General features: G+C 35.8%; 1 protein-coding gene across 1 annotated transcript in view; it reads left to right on the forward strand.

Moving 5' to 3' along the window:
- Positions 1 to 19,758, forward strand: part of esrrb (estrogen-related receptor beta) — a 76,832-nt gene extending 57,074 nt beyond the window's left edge. The window contains exons 6-7 of the mRNA XM_073827065.1: positions 9,850 to 10,119; positions 14,439 to 19,758. Of these exons, the coding sequence (XP_073683166.1) occupies positions 9,850 to 10,119; positions 14,439 to 14,683 (515 nt within the window). The 3' untranslated portion in view covers positions 14,684 to 19,758. The remainder of the gene's footprint in view (positions 1 to 9,849; positions 10,120 to 14,438) is intronic.
- The last annotated feature ends 1,210 nt before the right edge of the window (positions 19,759 to 20,968 follow it).

Genomic DNA, 20,968 nt, shown 5'->3' on the forward strand with positions numbered 1-20,968 from the left:
TAGTATAAAATAAATGCATTTTAAATATATTACTTTTTTACTAGGGGTATGAAACACGGCTCACAAAGAAATCACATTTAAACCAATCAGCATTTTGTTAGTCAATGCAGCAAATTCTTGCGACAAACTTGAACATTTTGCAGAATGCAAAACGCATGCAACAATTCCTATTTGTGCAGATTTTTATGAAAATGAATGGATTTCGAACATGAAAATTTGCAGACCAACAGTATGACCACAAAAATGCTGAATAACATTTTTCAGTCCTAAAATGCAGAATTCATGTATTTCAGTCAATCTTTAATAAAAGAGATAAATCTCATTGAAAATGAGTTATTTTAAACTTCATTTTAGATTTCAGTTAGGATGCACAGCCCACAATAAAGTCATTTCAGTAGGAATGAACCGCTTCCCATGCAGATTCCGCAGTGGGTTCAGCTGTAAAAGCGTTTTCGATGTAAAATGTGCTTCACATGTCGCTACACTAGTAACAAGACACAATGGACCTTTTTTGCCCATGAAATTTCCATGAATTTTCACTGACCACCACTAAAACCCTGTGTGTTTGTGTATTTTTTCTGTTCAGTCTATTATTGAAGATCACAGGCACCTTCATTAGACTGGTGTTGGTGATTAACTGTTTGACAAAGCTTATGCAGTTAAACCACAAGCATCAACCCTTAATTTAACCGGCATCACGTCACCCCTCATGACGGCAGATAATTCCACTCGTACATAGACCGATTCCACTCATATCCGCTTGTCTTCCTCTCTCTCCTTCCCTGGCTTGAGTTTGCTGTTTTCTCGTTGTCATTAAACGGTGAAATCTCCTTACTGTGTTGCCGGGGCTGATCCAGCTCGAGCTGTGTAATCTCCTTGTAATGGAGTGTGAATACTGCCGGCCGATAAATCAGCACCTCATCAGCAGCTTTTATTAAATATAGACACCGACCGACAGGCCTTAGTATATTCAATTTAACCATTGACGGGCTTCAGCACCACTGATCATGATGGATGGGGCAATCAAAGCCCGGATCCGACCCCGTCGCCACCCATGCGCGAGATGGGAGAGGTGAGTGAGGGGCATCTGCCGCAGAGGACGAGAGTCTTGCTAGTTGACTAGTTGCCCAGGAAAGCAGTGAACTAATCGGCCACATGCCATCAGCGGCCCATCATGTGCTGACAACCAGTGTTTGAGCGGAGAGGATATTGAAGAACGGTTGCTTGTCAAGACTCCGATGTCATTTCAAACCAAGTCATGCCAAAATTAAGTTTGTTTTGGGAGCTTGCCAAAGTGAACTAAAGTAAGAGTTTGCTGCACCTGGTAAACACCTTTGCTCTAAGGTAATGTCTTCTCTATCAATATCAGGCGAAAACAAAGTTAATTTCGAGTTTGTTTCAAGAGTTGGAAACAGCCCTGTTGACAAAACTAACATATGCTGGTTGGGTATGTTTTGAAGCATGGCAGCTGGTTTGAGCTGGTCCTGAACTAGTTATAAGCTGGTTCTGAACAGGAGCTAGTTGCTTAGGACCTGCTTAAACCAGCTCATGACCAACTAAAGACCAGCTTAAACCGGCTCAAACCAGCTGCCATGCTTCAAAATATACCTATACTACCACTGGTCCAAGACCACTGGTGTGACTTAATTTTGATCAAAATTGGGCCAACATGAAGTTCGTTTCAAGAGTTTAAAACAGCTGGCCAAAGTGATCGTTCCAGAAAAGTTGTTCTGGCTGATAAACGTATACAGACTACCATTGGTCCAAGCCAATTACAATCAAATCAAAGAACAAACTAGTCTGACATCATCTTTATCAAAATCAGAAGTTCATTTCAAGTTTGTTTCCCAAGTTTGAAACCGCTTACTTCCAACAACGATTGGTCCAAGGTGATTACAAGAACGTTTCTTTTATTAAGAAAAGAACTGGAGTGACTTTCAATCAGGTTAAACAGAAGGCAGTTTGAAACAGCTTGCCAAAGGGCTGTAAACACCATTGAACTACCAACGGTCCAAGATAATTACAAACAAATTGAAGAATAAAACTGGTGTGACGTCTTCTCTGTGAAAATCAGGCCAAACAGAAGTTCATTTAACTTCATTTAACAAAACAGCTTGCTCCGGCTGGTAAACTACCATTGGTCTGAGGCGATTACAAGCAAAATTGAAGATCAAACTGATGTATTTTAATTTCTGTTAAAATCAGACCAAATTAATTTCCAGTTTATTTTAAGAACTTTCCAGAAAAGTTAATTCAGGATGGTAAATGGCTGCAAACTACAATCGCTTCAAGTTAATTACATGTGAAATCAAAGAACAAACTGGTGTGAAGTCATTTTAAACGAAATCAGGCCAAACCAAAGTTTATGTGGAGCTTAACTCAAAACAAACACATTTGAGCTACCTTTGTTCCATGGTCCATTTCATATTTTCTTTTAACCCCAAGCGAGGAATGAAAACCCCTAACCCTAACCCAACGTTGCCATGAGTATATAGGGTCTTTTACTAAATTTCAATCATAGATGTGTTAAAGTAATATAAATACAATTGAAAATGTACTATTTTAGACATATTTTTATGTGTGCATTTTAGCATACCATCTTTTTATTGTTGCAATATGCTAATATCAAAATCTCTGTAGTTTGTGCTTTTGTATTATCAGTCACTACTAAAGTTTTATTCCAGTTTGGATACACAGCCCACAATAAAGCTGTGGGCAAAATTCAGCCATTTCAGTAGGAATTAATTGGGAATTCGCCACGTTCACCAACAGACATCTATTTGGTTTAAAAGCTCCACTCGGTAAACACTTCGATCTACCATTGGTCTGGTATTTCAAACATTTTAATCCTAAGGGTGGAACGAAAAAGAACTTTGCAGTGAGTATATAGGGGCCTTAATTGAACTTTAATCATAGATGCCCTGTCCAAGTGTTGTGTAGTTTACTTGCACTTCCAAATTGTGACTTTCACTTTCGCATAATTCTATTCCATTAATTTGTCCGTTACAGGTTATTATCCAAAGCTAAAGACACACAGAAGTCACCGCGACTCAATCCCTTGAGGAAGCTGTTTTTGCAGGGTCAGGTCCGTCAATACTACACGGCTACTCATTAACCACAGAATCTGTTTAGCAGTGGAAATAAATGATGTGTAATTATGTGACTGATTAAACCTCGTTTCTGGCCTGTCATCAAGCTGAGCGGCTCATGTCAGGCCCAGCGGTGTCTCTGGGGACGAGTACGCAGTGGTGCGGGCCGGTCAGAAGGTCAGGGAAAGCAGATTAAGACAAGGGTATTACTGTATTTAACAGAACAAAACGTCATACCGTTCATGCCTCACTGACCAAATGATCTCTAGGCCTGCGCTGGCTTCTGATGGGCCACTTATCGTTAGTAAAGTACAGATAGATCTTCATTTAAAGTCAACATGAAACGGCACTCAGAAGCCATTGTACTTCCGTAATGGACAACACAGACTCCCTTGATTTTTGTGAAACTCCAAAAACATACCTATGCGTACAACTCACTGCAGTTTTAAGTTGAAATGAACACTAGTGGCAGTAAAAAACAACATCTTTTATTCATTTTCACACAAATTATGATTAAAGAGGCCGATTTTTTTTATCATATAACCAGCCTCATAAATGTGTATTTTCTGACGTAGTAAACTTGCTTGTTAACGCACCCGGTACAGCATTGCACTTGTGATTAAAAGTCATGATACATGTCACAAAAAACAACTTTTTTTTTTCCAGGAACATTAATAAAACATTTGTTGACAGTTGACAGTACACAAAAAATTCTGTGTACATATATAACAAGTTGTTGTTTCAGAATGTTCAGAGAACATTTAAAATTATAGTTTCCATAATGTTTGCAAAATTACAAAAACGTTTATGCATAACCAAGAAAAAAAATTAAAGCATGAAAAAACCTGGACGTTTTAATTTTTTAGATAACATATAGAAATAACATTAATAACGTAATTGGAACGTTGGCAAACTGTTCTTAAACATAATAAAAGGAATGGGCATATGTTTTTTTTTTAATCTTGTTTGCTTTAGTTAACACTGTCAGAATTCAGATAGCGATATCTTATTTTCTAAAGTTGTAGATGATTAACCTTTTAGTGGCAGATTGACATTTGTCTGTCTTGAATAAAACTTTTAGCACCACTCACTGGACATTTCACTTTGAAAGTCTCGAGAAACATGCAAGATGCAACATAATATCATTTTGCATAAAAGTCGGGCTAGTAATGAAATGTATTTCCATTGCATCAGTGGTTTTAACAAGACAAAAATGTATCACAGGTGGGCCGAAAAGTAAAAGCATGGAGCTTGAAGCTGAAGTTTTACATTTTAAAGTAAGATTATGAAGACAAATATAGCTTTTTAGCATAACATTACTGATGATTCATTCACAATAAGAATAATGACTTAAGAAGACAAATTATGACTTCAAGCTGTATGTTACAACATCTTTTCTGCTTCTGAATGAGCAGATATGTGAAATTATTCAGATTTGATCTGATATGTGTCAAATTTTTAGACATTTAACCTAAATAAGAAAAGTAGTTTTTAGTCTGATTTGACCGTGGTCTTACAGAGATCAGGAATGACAAACACTCTGAGGTGGAATCCATTGCACGGCTTTTATTGGATTGTGCTCTTTGTTGTCGTTTGCGAGATGAGGTGAGACAGACGCGTGAGCTCAATGCTCGTGTGAGCACCAGCAGCGCTGCTGAAATTATTTATGGAGCAGTGTAATTTATGAGCAGACATGTATTGATTGGGTCTCTGCTGATGATGTCATGCCAAATGTAGAGGAATCGCACAAACACACACATTTGTTTTCATCACAATGGAGACTGTCCACAGACTGCTGGCGCTTTTACAGCGAGTTAAGGATCGTTTCTATACTCTGCCCTCCACAAAAACCTTTTTTACATCTTCATTAAGACATTATTTATTTATTAAACCAATCCCAGTTCAGCAGCAGCGTTTTTCTCTACTTCAGCAACACTTACACTAAACACAACAGTTTTATTCCTATCCATATACTCATAATATAGTCATTCACACTGATTTATATTTAACATTTTATTCATACCCTAGTAAAAAATAAATATACTAAAATGTATTTAAAGTACGTTTATTTCATGCTAAGTATACTACAAACACATTTAAAAAGTTTGGGCTCAGTACATTTTTATTGTTTCTTTTTTTAAAGAAATTAATAGTTTTATTCACCAAGGATGTATTAAGTTAATAATTAATTAAACGTTTATTAAAAGTTAATAATAAATCATTTACATTGTTATAAAATATTTATATTTTGAATAAACGCTGTACTTTTTAAACTTGTTATTCATGAAAGAATCCTGAAAAAAAAAATCACAGGTTCCAAAAAATATTTTTGGGATATTTGATCATGTGACACTTAAGACAGCTGATAAAAATTCAGCTTTTCATCACAGGAATAAATTCTATTTTAAAATATTTTAAAATAAAAAACATTATTTTATATTGTAAAAACATTTTGCAATATTACTGTTTTTTCAGTATTTTTAATTAAATAAATGCAGTCTTGATGAGCAGAAGAGACTTCTTTAAAGACTATTACAAGTCTTACTGACCCCAAACTTTTGAGCGCTAGTGCACTTAATAAAAATACTCTGCTATTGTACTTTTAGTATACTAAACTGGTATATTTAAAGTCTGCTAAATTGAAACTAAAGATATACTTAAGTATATTTGATTGTGCTAAAGTGGAACTATTGCAAGTATACACTCTTAATATTTTGCAGTTAAAGACATATTATTTAAAGATCATACAATCATCATCAATAGTGACATTAAAACGTATTTTAGACTTAATATTAAGAAATGTGCATTATGCACAAGTAGTACTCCGAATAAAGTTTAATTGCAATTTTTTATATCAATAAGTCTCAAATGATATGTCAGTAAATATGAATAGACTTGAACTTTACTAGAACAAAATCGATGCATTTTAAATATACTACTTTTTACTAGGGTATACAAAGTTTAGATTTCTGTTCAGGAAATGCATGCAAATATTAGATCATATTTTATTTAATAATTTGCATATGGAAACCTACCATTTTTAGAAAAACATTTGTCCTAATGCACTGATTAATCAACTGGGGAAGTATGGTGATGTATATTAGTTACAATTGTATTCTATTCACCTTTAATATCTACCCCTAATTAACACAAACAAGACTAAATAGCAGACAGAATGCGGCTCCTGTCAAAAGGAGGTAAAGGCACATGACTCATAGTGTGCAGTTTGTATCTGAAATCTCTGCTGATATAATGGTGATGCTGCAGGATTTCTAGTAAAGGCTGATGCATTAATAATGCACAAACCGTCCACGCATGTGGATCTTTATGTGTAATTCAAGTTTATGTACTTGGATTTCAAAAGCATATCGGTTTGATATCTACACGTTTGTGGGTGCGCGCATTAAATGAAGTGCTTTTTTAATGGCCGATGGGGTCGTGACTTCATCATAAATGTTCTCCCCTGAGTCTAAGGTGCTCTAATCACCTTAAATTCACAGATGTCTTCCAAATCCATCAAATATACTTTGGCATGGCATGTGCATAATGCAAATGTCTTAAGAATGATGTATTGCTATTTTCAGTGTCAAATGAGTTTCATTGGAGAGAGGATGTTGATTGACAGCGAAACTCACACAAACTCCACCAACAAACCATCAGGCGAGGAGGAGGAGGAGACCACAGCCATAAACTGACAGGAATAAATTCTCAAATATAAGCTTGTGAATACAGGCAGATTAAAACTTGTCGTTTTTTATGGTTATTTTGTTTATAAGAGTCATAAAAAGCCTTTTTGCGCAGGTTTCGGCTTTTGTCTACTTTAAGAATTGCTGGCTTTGATTCAGCGAGCGTGAAATATATCACGAGGAGATGGACGAGCCCGTCTTTGTTATAGAAGATGTTTCCAGCAATGAATTTTATTAGGCTGCATAAAAACAAGCTAAAAACTGATTACATTTTTTACTAGTGGTTAAGATGCATCACAGTGGCAGTTGTTTTTGCACCAAGAGTAAAAACTAAGATTTCAGGAACGTTTCAACAAGAGTAAATGGACATGAGAAACAACCTGTCAAAGCAGATTTTTATAAAGTAAATCCCATTTGAAGAGAATAAATTTAAAAACTGATGATGTAATGAAAAATTTACAAAATTTGACTTAAACACCCACAATGCAAATCTCAAAATGATAAAAGAATATTCAATAAATGTTTTACATTTGGGGTTTAAAATACAATTAATAGAAATATTCAATAATATTATTGATTTATTGGATGAGAACACAATTTGAACTGAATAATGATAGTTACTATCTGCAAGATCAGAACTGATATTAAACTAAATTAAATTGACAATGAACTAAACTGAGCTCATTAATGACACGGTTGTCTTCTGTAGAGCTGTTAATTTTTATTTTTTTATTTTTATTAACTAATCATTAACTTAAATTTCTAAGTAACCATAAGCTTTTTTTTTTCAAGCAAAGTAACTTTTGAGGTTTCTTATAAAATATGCATTAGTATTTCATTTTCAAACGCAATCAGAATTTATTATAACAATCTGGAAAGGAAAGAAAAGGAAAAGAAAGGAAAGGAAAATTTTATAATATCTGTTTTATAATATATACACTGAAAACATTTTTAAAAGCAATTTACATTTAAAAATTGCTAGCAGATTTTACAAATAATTACAAATAATCAATATCAAAGTAACACAATGAATCAAACCTGACATTTGTAAGTACATTGCAAAAAATGATTTTCTTCCTTAGTATTTTTGTCTTTTTTTCCGAGTATAAATATCTACAAATTCTTGAATCATTTACTGGACAAGTAAAATGACTTGAGATATTATGTCTTGTTTTGTGAAAAAATTACCTGAATTTTTTTAAAACAAGCAAAAATATCTGCCAATGGGGCAAGAAAAATAATCGTGTTTAGCCTTTGATTTAAGATTGTCAAGTAATTGCATTCTGATTCGAGAATCCTAAGATATTTATACTAGGAAACAAGACAAAAACACTAAGGAAGAAAAAATTTTTTTGCAATGTAGTAGTATTAGTAGTATAGTAATATTTTGTTTTAAAATAATATAATCTGAGCTCCATTCTCAATAAATAGAATCAAGTACCATCTTTCCTTCTCATGTAATATCCTGTGTAACACTACAGTGTAGTGTTTCATGTTTAGGCATCGCTACCCGGCCCTTTGTTTTGTCAAAGAAGGCTGTGACAGACATGTGGCATTCATGCGCTAATCAATGTGCTTTGCATATGAATCACTTCGATGTTACCCAATCCTGAGCCCACATCACTGAAGTCTTTTACATTCTGTGTATAGTAGGTTGAAGTGTTTCTTTTAGAAAAAGATGATGTCTAATGGCACACGTTTGACTGTACGCATGGAGGACCTGATCTCCGGCGGCTCCCGTTCATCCCGCCACCTCCATTCCGAGGCCCTTATTGATCCCTCTTCACATTGTCAGGTGCCCCGCGGTCCTGATCGCAATCTGTTAATTAATGTATCCTCCAGCACGCCCGGCCGCTGTTCGCCCACCCGATAAAGGAAATTAAACACTCAGCTTCCCCTTTTTTGCCGCTTTCTTATTTTCCTCTGGCTCTTTCTGTCTCTCGGCCCACAAACACTCCAAAGTGTCAGCCGGCGGCAGATAGACATCGCCCGCTCATCTCTGCCTCAATGCCGGCATTCATATGAAAGTTTGGGGTCAGGTGTGGCGGGGTGAGTCGATCGATACTGTAATCTATCGGCTCTTTAATGGCGAGCGGGGCAGATAGCGCTGCTTTAGTCTACTTGTAAAGCAATCATTTTAATCATCGCAACGCCTGTGATGTGCAAACGGGGTCGCCGAGAAGAGCTGCACACGTTATTGACAGCTGTCAGAGGAAACACATAATGATAATGCCCTTATCCTGTTTTTACTTTAGTATTTCTGTATTATATTGTCTTCATTCAGGAAACTGAGTACAGAATGTTGATGATCAGTGTTGGGGTAACGCATTACAAGTAATGCAAGTTATGTAATAATATAACTTTTTCCAAGTAACTAATAAAGTAACGCATTACTTTTTAATTGACAAGAAAATATCTGAGTTAATTTTTCGAATAAGATCTCCTGTCCCCATGTTGAGAGAAATTATGAGTAAGATGATACTTTAGTTCTAGAATAAATGTGAACATGCATTAATTCATCTCACTCACTAAAACAACAGATACAGTGTTCTTCAAAATGAATAAAAACAACACAAACAACGCAAACCTGCAATAATTAAATATGTTAAATAATGCAAATATCCTTTATGTATTTAATCCCATTTTATTAACCGATGTCTTTGCTGCCGACCTTCCATGATCCAATTCATCCATACTAATAAGCAAAAATTACTCAAGATAATCTAACATTTGTTTTCCTTTTTTTTTTATTGCTGAAGAGTTGACATTTTTTCATCTGCGGTCTACTGTACAGACGTCAATTTACTTTTCTCTAAGCCTGAGGCTTTTGGTGTGAAAAGGCTTTTACATTTGACAAAAATAGAACTTTTTATATTAAAAACAAACAAGCAAGCCCTGCCCAGATTTAAAAAATAACGCAAAAGTAACGTAACGCATTCCTTTCCATAAAAATAACTAAGTTAACTAATTAGTAACTTTTTTAGGGAGCAACTCAATATTGTAATGCATTACTTTTAAAGGTAACTTTCCCCAACACTGTTGATGAATAAAAAACAATCTCGTCTCTTGCTCAGGTTTCTCCAGCCTGTCTCTTGGAGATCAGATGAGTCTACTGCAGAGTGCATGGATGGAAATCCTGATCCTCAGCATCGTCTTCCGTTCTTTGCCCTACGAGGATGAGCTGGTGTACGCGGAGGACTATGTGATGGACGAGGAACATTCGCGGCTCACGGGCCTGCTGGACCTCTATGTGTCCATCCTACAGCTTGTGCGCAAGTACAAGAAACTCAAGGTGGAGAAAGAGGAGTTTGTCACGCTGAAGGCCATTGCACTCGCCAACTCAGGTATCAGCAGCTTTAGATGTATACACATACTAATACTTTTTTAAAGGAATTAGTGCTTTTTTGAGTAAAAAGTGTCTTGTTTTCAGAAAAAAAAAAAGTCAAAATGGGAAAAAAAATCTTGTTTTCTGTTTGAAATTTTTTTTTTCTTTTTTTTTTTTTTTTTTGCTTACCCCATAAATGTTTACTTGTCTAGAAAATCCTTCTTGATTTAATTTTTAGATATTTTGGCTGGAAACAAGTAAGAAAAGCATTCATGCAGTGTAAAGTGCCAGTAAATACATTTATAATCTTACTTAGTATTTTTGTCTTGTTTCTAGTCAAAATATCTAAAAATTCTTAAATGAAGATGCATTTACTATATAAGCAAAATGACATATTTAATCTTGTTTCCAGGGGGGAAAAAAACTAAATTAAGTGCATTTTGCTTAAAAGAAGTAAAATGATCTGCCAGTTGGGTAAGTAAAACACTCCATTGGCAGATAATTTGCATTTAAAGTGCATTTTGCCTAAAACAAGACTAAATATCTTATGTCATTTTGCTTATCTAGTAAATGCACCTCAAATAAAAAAATAAAATAAAAGATTAAGACTAGAAACAATACAAAATACTAAATAAGATATAAAATAAGCCTCTTTAAATGCTGTTCTTTCAAATTTTCTATTCATCTGTGAATCCTGAAAAATAAAATGTATCACATTTTCCACAAACATATTGGGCAGCACAGCTGTTTTCAACATTGATAATGATCAAAAATGTTTGTTGAGCAGCAAATCAGCATATTAGAATGATTTCTGAAGGATCATGTGACACTGAAGACTGGAGTAATGATGCTGAAAATTCAGCTTTAATCACAGAAATAAATGACATTTTACTACATATTCAGACAGAAAACAGCTATTTTAAATTGTAATAATATATTACTTTTTTACTGTATTTTTTGCAAAGTAAATGCAGCCCTGGTGAGTAGAAGAGACTAAATATATATTTTTTCTTTAATAAATTAACTGCCACATTTGTCACATTTTGAGATAAATTGATTATTTTAATTAATTTAATTTTATTTATTTGGTAAATGTTTTAGCATCATATTCCTCTTGATCGCATACATAGTTCACTGATTGCCAAGAATTGCACAAAAATCAATTAGCCTAAATTTCAAATCCCTTAAATAATACGTAAATAATGTAATAATTAATAACATTAAAAGTTCAAGTAAAATGTCACAACATCTCATTCAGATTTTACATTTACAGTGCAGGTCCATACAGCAGATCTAACAAAGGAATTGCAGAGAATCTCACTTAACAGTGGCTGGTTTTATTAATACCATCTTTCAATTAAATTATATTCAAACCAAAACCAAAATAGCTACTGTAAAGTTTTATTTTCATTCGCTAAAACACCTCAAAAAAGAGCCACATGCAATGACTGAACCACCCGGCATTACAGTATGCACACTTTCCAACTGTACGCTTTATTATATCGGAGGACACTCACACATGCGTGCATTAGCTGACATGAGCCCCGTGGACGGATACAGCCCGTGTAAAGATAAAGCCAGCGGAAACAAGAGCGTGAGAGAGCGTTGAGCTTTTAATTGAACGCCTTCCGTGTGGCCGCGTTCCCCGTTTCTCTCTCTATCTCCATAACGGTAGCCACGGGGCCCGGCCGCCGCCACAGATAAATTTAGCATTTCATTAGGAACACCAGGGCTGTCAATAAAATGTGTTAAGTCGAATGGAATGAGTATCAGCGAGCGATGGCCCTCGTCTGTTCGGGGGAGAAGACACAGGGCCATATCGACAGCTGGCTTTTCAGAAGGCAGGCCCCGTCCCCGCCTGATCAATGCGGCCCGCGCTCCGCCTCGTTTTATTCTGCCGTCTCGTCCGCTGTCTCTCTTTGTCTGGCTGAAAAATGAAAATGCTGATGGTGGACTTTGGCGCGCGCGGGATGACAGGCGCTCTGCGGAGAGGTGCGATGGGAGAGAGAGAGAGAGACACGCTCTGTCCGATGGCTCTCGCGGGACTGCCGCTGTCTGACAGCTGTGAAAATTCATAGCCATTGATTTTGTAATTAGCAGTTTATCAATCGTATCGACAGGCTCTTTCTGATGGATTGCAAGGAAATTGTTTCTTCAGACGTGTTTTTTTAACCTCCACCTCACACACACACACACACACACACACACACACACACACACACACACACACAAGAGTCCAGGTCTTCAGTCTGTTTCTCTGCTGAACACTGCAAAACATTGTTTTTCCTCAGTATTTTTGTCTTGTTTTCCAGTGCAAATATCTAAACTGTCTTAATTTAAGATACATTCACTTGAGAAGCAAAATGACAAGATATTAAGTCTTAAACTGCAAAAAATGCTTTTCTTACTTAGATTTGTTGTCTTGTTTCCAGCCAAAATATCTGAAAATTCTTAAATCAAGATGGATTTTCTAGACGAGTAAAAATCATTTTCTTGTTTTCAGAAAAAACATGCCAAAATTAAGTGATTTTTTGCTTAGAACATGCAAAATAATCTTCCAATGGGTTAAGAAAAATCCTATTTCAAACAGAAAACAAGTTTTTTTTTTGTTTTGTTTTGGGTTTTTTACCCCATTGGCAGATTAATTTGCTTGTTTCAAGCAAAAACACACTTAATTTTGACTTGTTTTTTTTTTCTGAAAACAAGACAATAATTTTTAATCGTCTAGAAAATCCTTCATGATTTCATAATTTTTAGATATTTTGGCTGGAAACAAGACAAAAAATCTAAATAAAAGCATTTTTTGCAGTGTATTAACTAAAAAAATTTTCGAATTATTCAAGTTCAAGAAAAAATATCTGCCAACAGAGTCAGAAAAATAATCTTGTTCTCATTTTGGTTTAAGTTTGTTTTTTCAGTTAACAAGACTTAAAATCTTAAGACATTGTGCATCTCAAGTGTTTCTTGATTTTAAAATGTTTATACTGGAAAACAAGACAAAAATACAAAAAATAGAAATATTTATTTAAAAAGTATTTATTTGTCAGAGTCTGGGGCCAGGAAGATTTTTTTTAAATGTTTTGAAAGAAGTCTCTGCTCACCAAGGCTGCATTTATGTGACAAAAAAAACAGTAATATTGTGAAATTTAAGAATATTTGTTAAAATGCAATTTATTTCTGTGATCAAAGCTGAATTTTTAGCATCATTTCGTCAGTCTTCAGTGTCACATGATCCTTTGATTTGCTGCTTAAGAAATATTATTATCGCTGTTGAAAACAGTTGTGTCGCCCAATATTTTTGTTTGTATTTTATTTTCCAGGATTCATAAATGGATAGAAAGTTCAAAAGAACAGCATTTATTTGAAATAGAAATATTTTGTAATATATTAAATGTTGTCTTTACTGTCCCCATAATCCTGGTGACCTCAAAACTATTGAACGGTAGTGTAATTATTGTATCATTTTATTTCATTGCGGTTAAGGTGATTTTTAAACTGGTCTGAAAAGTAGCTAAAAAACTTTCAATTAATGTGTGGTTTGTTAGGATCGGACGATATTTGGCCGAGATACAACTATTTGAAAATCTGGAATCTGAGGGTGCAAAAAATTCTAAATATTGAGAAAAATGCTTTAAAGTTGTCTAAATTACATGCTTAGCAATGCATATTACTCAAAATTAAGTTTTGATATATTTACGGTAGGAAATTCACAAAATATCTTCATGGAACATGATTTTAATATTCTAATGATTTTTTGCATAAAAGAAAAGACAAAAGTATTTTTGGCTATTGGCTATTGCTGGTTTTTTGGTCAAGGGTCACATATGATTAATTCTACTTACAAAGAACAGGACAAACAATGTAATGTAATAAAATTTTGAAGCATCAAGCCTGAAATGGTATTTTTTGTAAAACGTGCTTCAACACTGCAAAAAAAATGCTTTTCTTAGATGAGTAAAAATTATTTTCTTCGTTTTCAGAAAAAAATCTAAATTAAGTGAGTTTTTGCTTAGAACAAGTGAGATAATCTGCCAATGGGTAAGCAAAAATTCTTATTTCAAACAAAAAATAAGCTTTTTTGTACCTCATTGGCAGTTGTTTTGCTTGTTTCAAGCAAAAATGCACTTAACTTTGACTTTTTTTCTGAAAACAAGGCAATCATTTTTACTCGTCTAGAAAATCCTTCTTGATTTAAGAATTTTACAATATTTTGGCTGGAAACAAGACAAAAAATCAATGTAAGAAAAGCATTTGCTTTATACAGCATATTGGCTGTGTGTTTGGTGCATTTTCATTATGTGTACTCAGCATATGTGATGTTTGTTGTTCTGGTGACAGACTCCATGCACATAGAGGATGTGGAGTCAGTTCAGAAGCTCCAGGACGCCCTTCACGAAGCGCTGCAGGACTACGAGAGCTGTCAGCACACAGAAGACCCTCGGCGGGCGGGAAAGCTGCTCATGACGCTGCCGCTGCTCCGGCAGACGGCCACCAAGGCCATCCAGCACTTCTACAGCATCAAGATGCAGGGCAAGGTGCCCATGCACAAACTCTTCCTGGAAATGCTGGAGGCCAAGGTCTGATTGGCCGCTCGTGGCGTGACATCACGGAGGCCACGGCGAGCGGGGCGTGGCAGAGACTGCGGAGGACGGACGCTCTTCCGACGAACGCGTGGGCTGCGGGACGCTCGTCTCTCGTCCGCCTGAGACGTTTTTAAAGACCTGAGAAACTGAAACTGAAAAAAAAAAAAATAACTTGGTTTAAAGCATAAATATAAATGGAAAATAATTTAAAAATCTATAACAAATACTATGTACTTGTACAGTAATGCTTTTTGTTCTCGATCTGTGCTTATATATGATGGAAGAAACTGTAAGTCATTTCAGAGTGAGTAGTCATTTTTCGTTCCGCTAACCCTCCGTGCGTGTCGCCAACGACCTCGGTCCGACCGCGAGCGAGCGCCAGGACACCTTGAGGACTTGTAAATATTCATGGCGGCGAGCCGCAGGATTTGGCCGAGACCGGACGTGGAAGCTGCTGCCGGTTCTTCCCTAAATGTGAACTTGCTGACGTCCTTGAAAATACCTCTTCTTGAATCCCGGGCGGACGGCGTTCGTGACACGCTCATCCGGGATCTCAGTCATCTTACTCTAGTAACTCAGCAATAAATCGAGCCGACGGCGAGAGGACGAGGAGAAGAGCCCACCTCTTGTGTTGCACTGTACTGCTTTTTTAAACTACTTGTTATTGTTGTCGTTGATGTTTTGGCCTAAATGTAGTCGGTGGGTGGAGGGGGACGAGCTTTCAAAGGATTTACGACGCGTGGCAGAAGTCCAGGACGCTCCGTGTTCAAACAATCAGATGCCCATATGTCAAACGGCCTATTTTGGGCTTGTTAAGCCACCGGAGGAGGAAACGAGGTGCCCGTCATCATCTGCTCGGACCCTGCCAGGACTTTTATAGCCATGTATCCAAATGAAGGTGGGCGGCAGGTGCGGGTCTTTATCACCAGCTTTATTTTTAGGTCTTGGAAGATGACAGCAGATTGAACAGGAGGGGTGTTTGACCTCATGTTGACACAAAAGCGTCGCTTCGAAAACGGCCTTCAAATCTTCGCCGTCCCTATAAACAGCTTATTACCCCTAGATCCACCTGACAGTTCGGCCGTTAGTCCGAGATATCAATTAGGATTATCCCGCGCCCGACAAACATTAGATCTGTCATCGAGTGGACCGGGTCGTCGGCGTACGCTACCGATGTCATTTACTTGAAGTGAACTGTGGCGCTGTCGGGATTCGATACTGTGACTGAAGGACCTTTGGGTTTAGTTGAGTTCTGGGGTGTGTTTCCCAAAAACAACTATAGTCATTGCCAATCAGTGTTGGGGGTAGTAACGCATTACAAGTAACTAGTAAAGTAACGCATCACTTTTAAATTGACAAGAAAATAAGTTAATTTTTAAATAAGTCACGCCAGTTACTTTTCCCTCATTTATTGATTAAAAGCTCTCCTGTCTCCATGTTGAGAGAAATCGTGAGTAAGATGTTCCTTTAATTCTAGAATAAATGTGAACATGCATTCATTCATCTCACTCACTAAAAAAACAGATACAGTGTTTTTCAAAATGAATAAAAACTGTGAAATTCAAGGCAAACCTGCAATAATTAAATGTTAAATAATACAAATATCCTTTATGTATTTAATCCCATTTTATTAACCGATTTCTTTGCTGCCGACCTTCGATGATCCAATTCATCCATACTAATGAGCAAAAATGACTCAAGATAATCTAACATTTGTTTTCTTTTTCTTTTTTATTTGTTCACAGTTGACATTTTTTCTTCTGCGGTCCACTGTACAGACGTCAATTTACTTTTCTCTAAGTCTGAGGCTTTTGGTGTGAAAAGGCTTTTTTTGTCCAAAATGTAACTCTTTATATTAAAAACAAACAAGCAAGCTCTGCCTAGATTTAAAAAGTAACACATTAACACATTATGCTCCATAAAAAGTAATATAATTAGTTTCCTTTTAAGGGAGTAACTCAATATTGTAATGCATTACTTTTAAAAGTAACTTTCCCCAACACTGTTGCCAACATAGCTTAGCGATTTGGTGTTTTCCAAAACCGAACCACTTTTGACCTTCAGTTAGAAGCGTCTTGTTAAAATGACGTGGACTTTAATGGATAATGCTTGATTTGCACATTAGGCAAGATAAGATGCTTTCTATAGCCTTGCATTTAAATCAAAGGAGTGCTGCAGCCGTGACGTCAAAGACTCCAGATTTTACAATTGGGTTTTTCAATTCATGAATAAAATAAGGTCTGTGGTCAACATAACTTGACAATAATTGGACTTTTTCTTTACAATGTAAACTGCACACACTCACACTCCCAAATTTTCTTAAGCGGTTACTTATTATTATTTTTATAAACATAAATGCTGTAAAATTGGTTTCAAAAGTGGGTTTGGTCCATTAGTGTGTGATTTACGTTGTAGACCAAAACATCCAAGTGTCGCTTCTGGGTTTCTACATCATGGCTGCAAGCATGCTACTTACATTGCAATCTATATATTTTGGTATTTCAACAATCAGTGCCATTTTTGAAGAGTGTGACATAAAAGTGAACCTGCGATGAATCAAACATCAAATAAAGCAAAATGACGAAGATCACAAATAGAGTCTTGACTGAATGAACCATTCAATTTAAATCAATTACATACTGTATATTTAATAAAAAATGAATGGCTTTTTGTTGTACGTGTAAATGAACTATAAAAATCTGACATTAAAGGTGTGGTCACATTAACAAAATTAACAAAAAAATCAACGACTAATCTCATTGTTTATTTGATGTCCAATACTGACGTCAGCTGATGTTGATATTTTATATTTTAATAATCTGACATTAAGCCAACATCAAATCGATATCAAATACTGACATCAAACAGATTTTTTGAGTATTATTTCCCTTGCTGTACTGTACAATAATATTGTTCATTTAACAAACACCTGTGTCACTTTCTTTTTTATGTCAAAAATGAAAACGTAAGAAAGACTGTTAAACTTCTCTTCATTTCCTCTCACAAACATACACTCTTAAAAATAAATGATGCAATAGAAGAACCTTTCAGTGAACAGATCCAAAAAGAACCATTTTGAAGAACATTTGATGTTGGTGTTTTGATATTTTTAGACTGTGCAACCAAAATGCAACATTAAGTCAACATCAAATTAATATCAAATACTGACACTGTCCGAGATTGTGGTTCAACGTCAACCTGACATTATATTGATGTCCAGTGCCTGCTGGGAGTAAATCTGACCACATTATTTGCGCTCTTGAAATGATTCATTAGCACTCGTTGTTACTCTTTATTAAAAACAGGCCTATATTGTTATCAACAGGTTATGCATTACAAGTAACGCAAGTGACAAAATAATATTACTTTTTCCAAGTACCTATTAAAGTAATGCATTACTTTTTAATTGACAAGAAAATATCTGAATTACTTTTTCAAATCAGTAACACCAGTTACTTTTCCCCCCATTTATTGATTAAAAGCTCTTCTGTCCCCATGTGGAGAGAAATTGTCAGTAAGATGTTACTTTAGTTCTAGAATAAATGTGAACATGCATTAATTCATCTCACTCACTAAAAAAACAGATACAGTGTTCTTCAAAATGAATAAAAACACTGAAATTCAACGCAAACCTGCAATAATTAAATGTTAAATAATATAAATATCCTTTATGTATTTAATCCCATTTTATTAACCGATGTCTTTGCTGCCGACCTTCGATGATCCAATTCATCCATACTAATAAGCAAAAATGACTCAAGATAATCTAACATGTGTTTTCCTTTTTTTATTGCTGAAGAGTTGACATTTTTTCATCTGCGGTCTACTGTACAGACGTCAATTTACTTTTCTCTAAGCCTGAGGCTTTTGGTGTAAAAAGTTTTTTACATTTGACAAAAATACAACTTTTTATATTAAAAACAAACAAACAAGCCCTGCCCAGATTTAAAAAGTAACACAAAAGTAACGTAATGCATTACTTTCCATAAAAATAACTAAGCAACGTAACTCAATATTGTAATGCATTACTGTTAAAAGTAATTTTCCCCAACACTGGTTATCAATGACATGTCCAACCATGTTACTACAGTTTTGGGAAACAGTAACTAGTTTGTGGTTAAGCAGCAAGTTGTGTCTGGAAAACACACCCCAGGTCCAATCTCTCTCTGAATAACTGAGGACTTTTCCCAGAAAACTTGAACCCGCCACAGTCTCGACCCCACCAGACAAGATAGCGAGAGAGAAGATAATACAGGGATTCATTTTATATGCAGCGCAACTGTGTGGATTCACATTAGGGATCAATTCTGACTGAAACCATGCCAAAGCAGCGCACATCTGAACGACATAAACGCAAACGCTTCAACCTACGATTTTCTGGAATACGCTAGAACACGATTCATAATGTAACGCAATTGTACCGCAGTGTTTTATGAACATCTGTTAGTCCTGCACTTGAGATGGACGTACGGTAATGAACATTTATGCAACATTCACGTAGCTACCTCATCATTCATCCACGTCTGGACATCCTGTAAATACTGTTTCGTAGTGCCCTTTATTTAGCCTGTTGTCAGGAAGCGGTTCGGTGGATGGTAACAGCATCTGGTACTGCTAGATAACTAGGTTAGCTTCACGTAAACCACACTAACCACCAAAGCACACTACACTCTTACCACGTCCTGTTCGGTGCACAGATTTAGGTGCTTTTTTTCTACTTTTTTGACAATGGGACACTTGTTCACATTCATCATCTACCCAAAAACATGTAACCATGTGAGCGGCGTGAATGTTGATTTGTGCCTCTCCATTCCCTGTTTAAAAAGGAAAAGATGCATATCTGTAAATGTTGTCATTTATTTATTTGCTTCTAACGCAGCATGTCAAGCTCAGAATTGGTCCCTCAATGTTCAAAATGACGAAGGGTTTTGTGTTTCTCCTCAAGATACTCATTGTGTATATTATATCACTTTGGCCACGCTGTACTGTACAATAATATTGTTCATTTAACAAACACCTGTGTCACTTTCTTTTTTATGTCAAAAATGAAAACGTAACAAAGACGTACTCTCAAAGCACTGTTAGACTTCTCTTCATTTCCTCTCACAAACTCTTAAAAATAAATGTTTTAAAAGGGTGTTTTTGCAGTAATGACGCCAATTTGGTTCCCCAAAGAACATTTTAAAAACCTAAAGAAACTTTTTCGACTAAGGTTCAAGGTTCTTTATAGAACCATTGATGCCAATAAAGACCTTTATATTTAATAATTTGATATGTTGAAAATTGCAAGACATTTTTCAATGTTACTGTCATTTAATGATGGAGATTAATTCAGGTAAGATCTCATAAATATCTGGCAACACTACATTTTAAGGACCAATTCTCACTATAAACTAGCATGCATATCACTAGCATATTGGCTGTTTATAAATACTTATAAAGCACACATTATTATTTAGCTTGACCATATTTTAGAGCCCTTAGTCTACCTTACTAACTATTAATAAGCAGCAAATAGGTGTTTATTTACACACACACACACACACACACAGACACACATATGCGTTACTTGAACAATTACTATTTTTAAATGCATTATTGACAAATACTGAAGCAGTTGCATTTTAGTTTTACTGAATGCATCAAGAAAATGTGCATTTACATTTATGCATTTGGCAGATGCATTTATCCAAAGTGATTTACATTGCATTCAAAGTCTGTTTGAGCTCCAGTAATGCTATAAATAGTGATTTTGTTAAAATGAAATGATTATTTACATTGATAATGACACATAAATCTGCACATGAGTCTGTAGATGTGAGCTGAAGCCATGTGTTACTGTCCGCTCTGTGATTGTGGTCAGTGGAGCCGGATGACGATGACCTTTATCTGCTCTGCTGAAGTCTCTCAGACAGAGCGTGGCTCAGTAATGTAGTAACGTGTAAGTGCTATAGGATGTCCTCAGAGACGCCGGACGGCCCTCAGAGCACCAGAGACAGCAGAGCAAACAGCCCAGAACTGACATGTGCTGTGTAGCAAAAAACACACCGCAGACCTGCTGCAGATAAAAACCTGATAATCGGCTTTTGTGTCTCAGACACAGCCACTGTTTCAATACTTACTGCAGTCCACCTTCAAGTCTATCATTTTCCTGCACATAGTGACTAGTAAATAGTGTGTGTTTGTTTTTGTGACATATCAGGACACAAATTTGTGTAATAAAATGGGTATGACATAGGTATTACAAGGAGAGGGTGACTTATGAGGACATTGCCCATGTCCCCA

Source organism: Garra rufa, chromosome 21, assembly GCF_049309525.1.
Source record: "Garra rufa chromosome 21, GarRuf1.0, whole genome shotgun sequence".
Classification (NCBI taxonomy): Eukaryota; Metazoa; Chordata; class Actinopteri; order Cypriniformes; family Cyprinidae; genus Garra; species Garra rufa.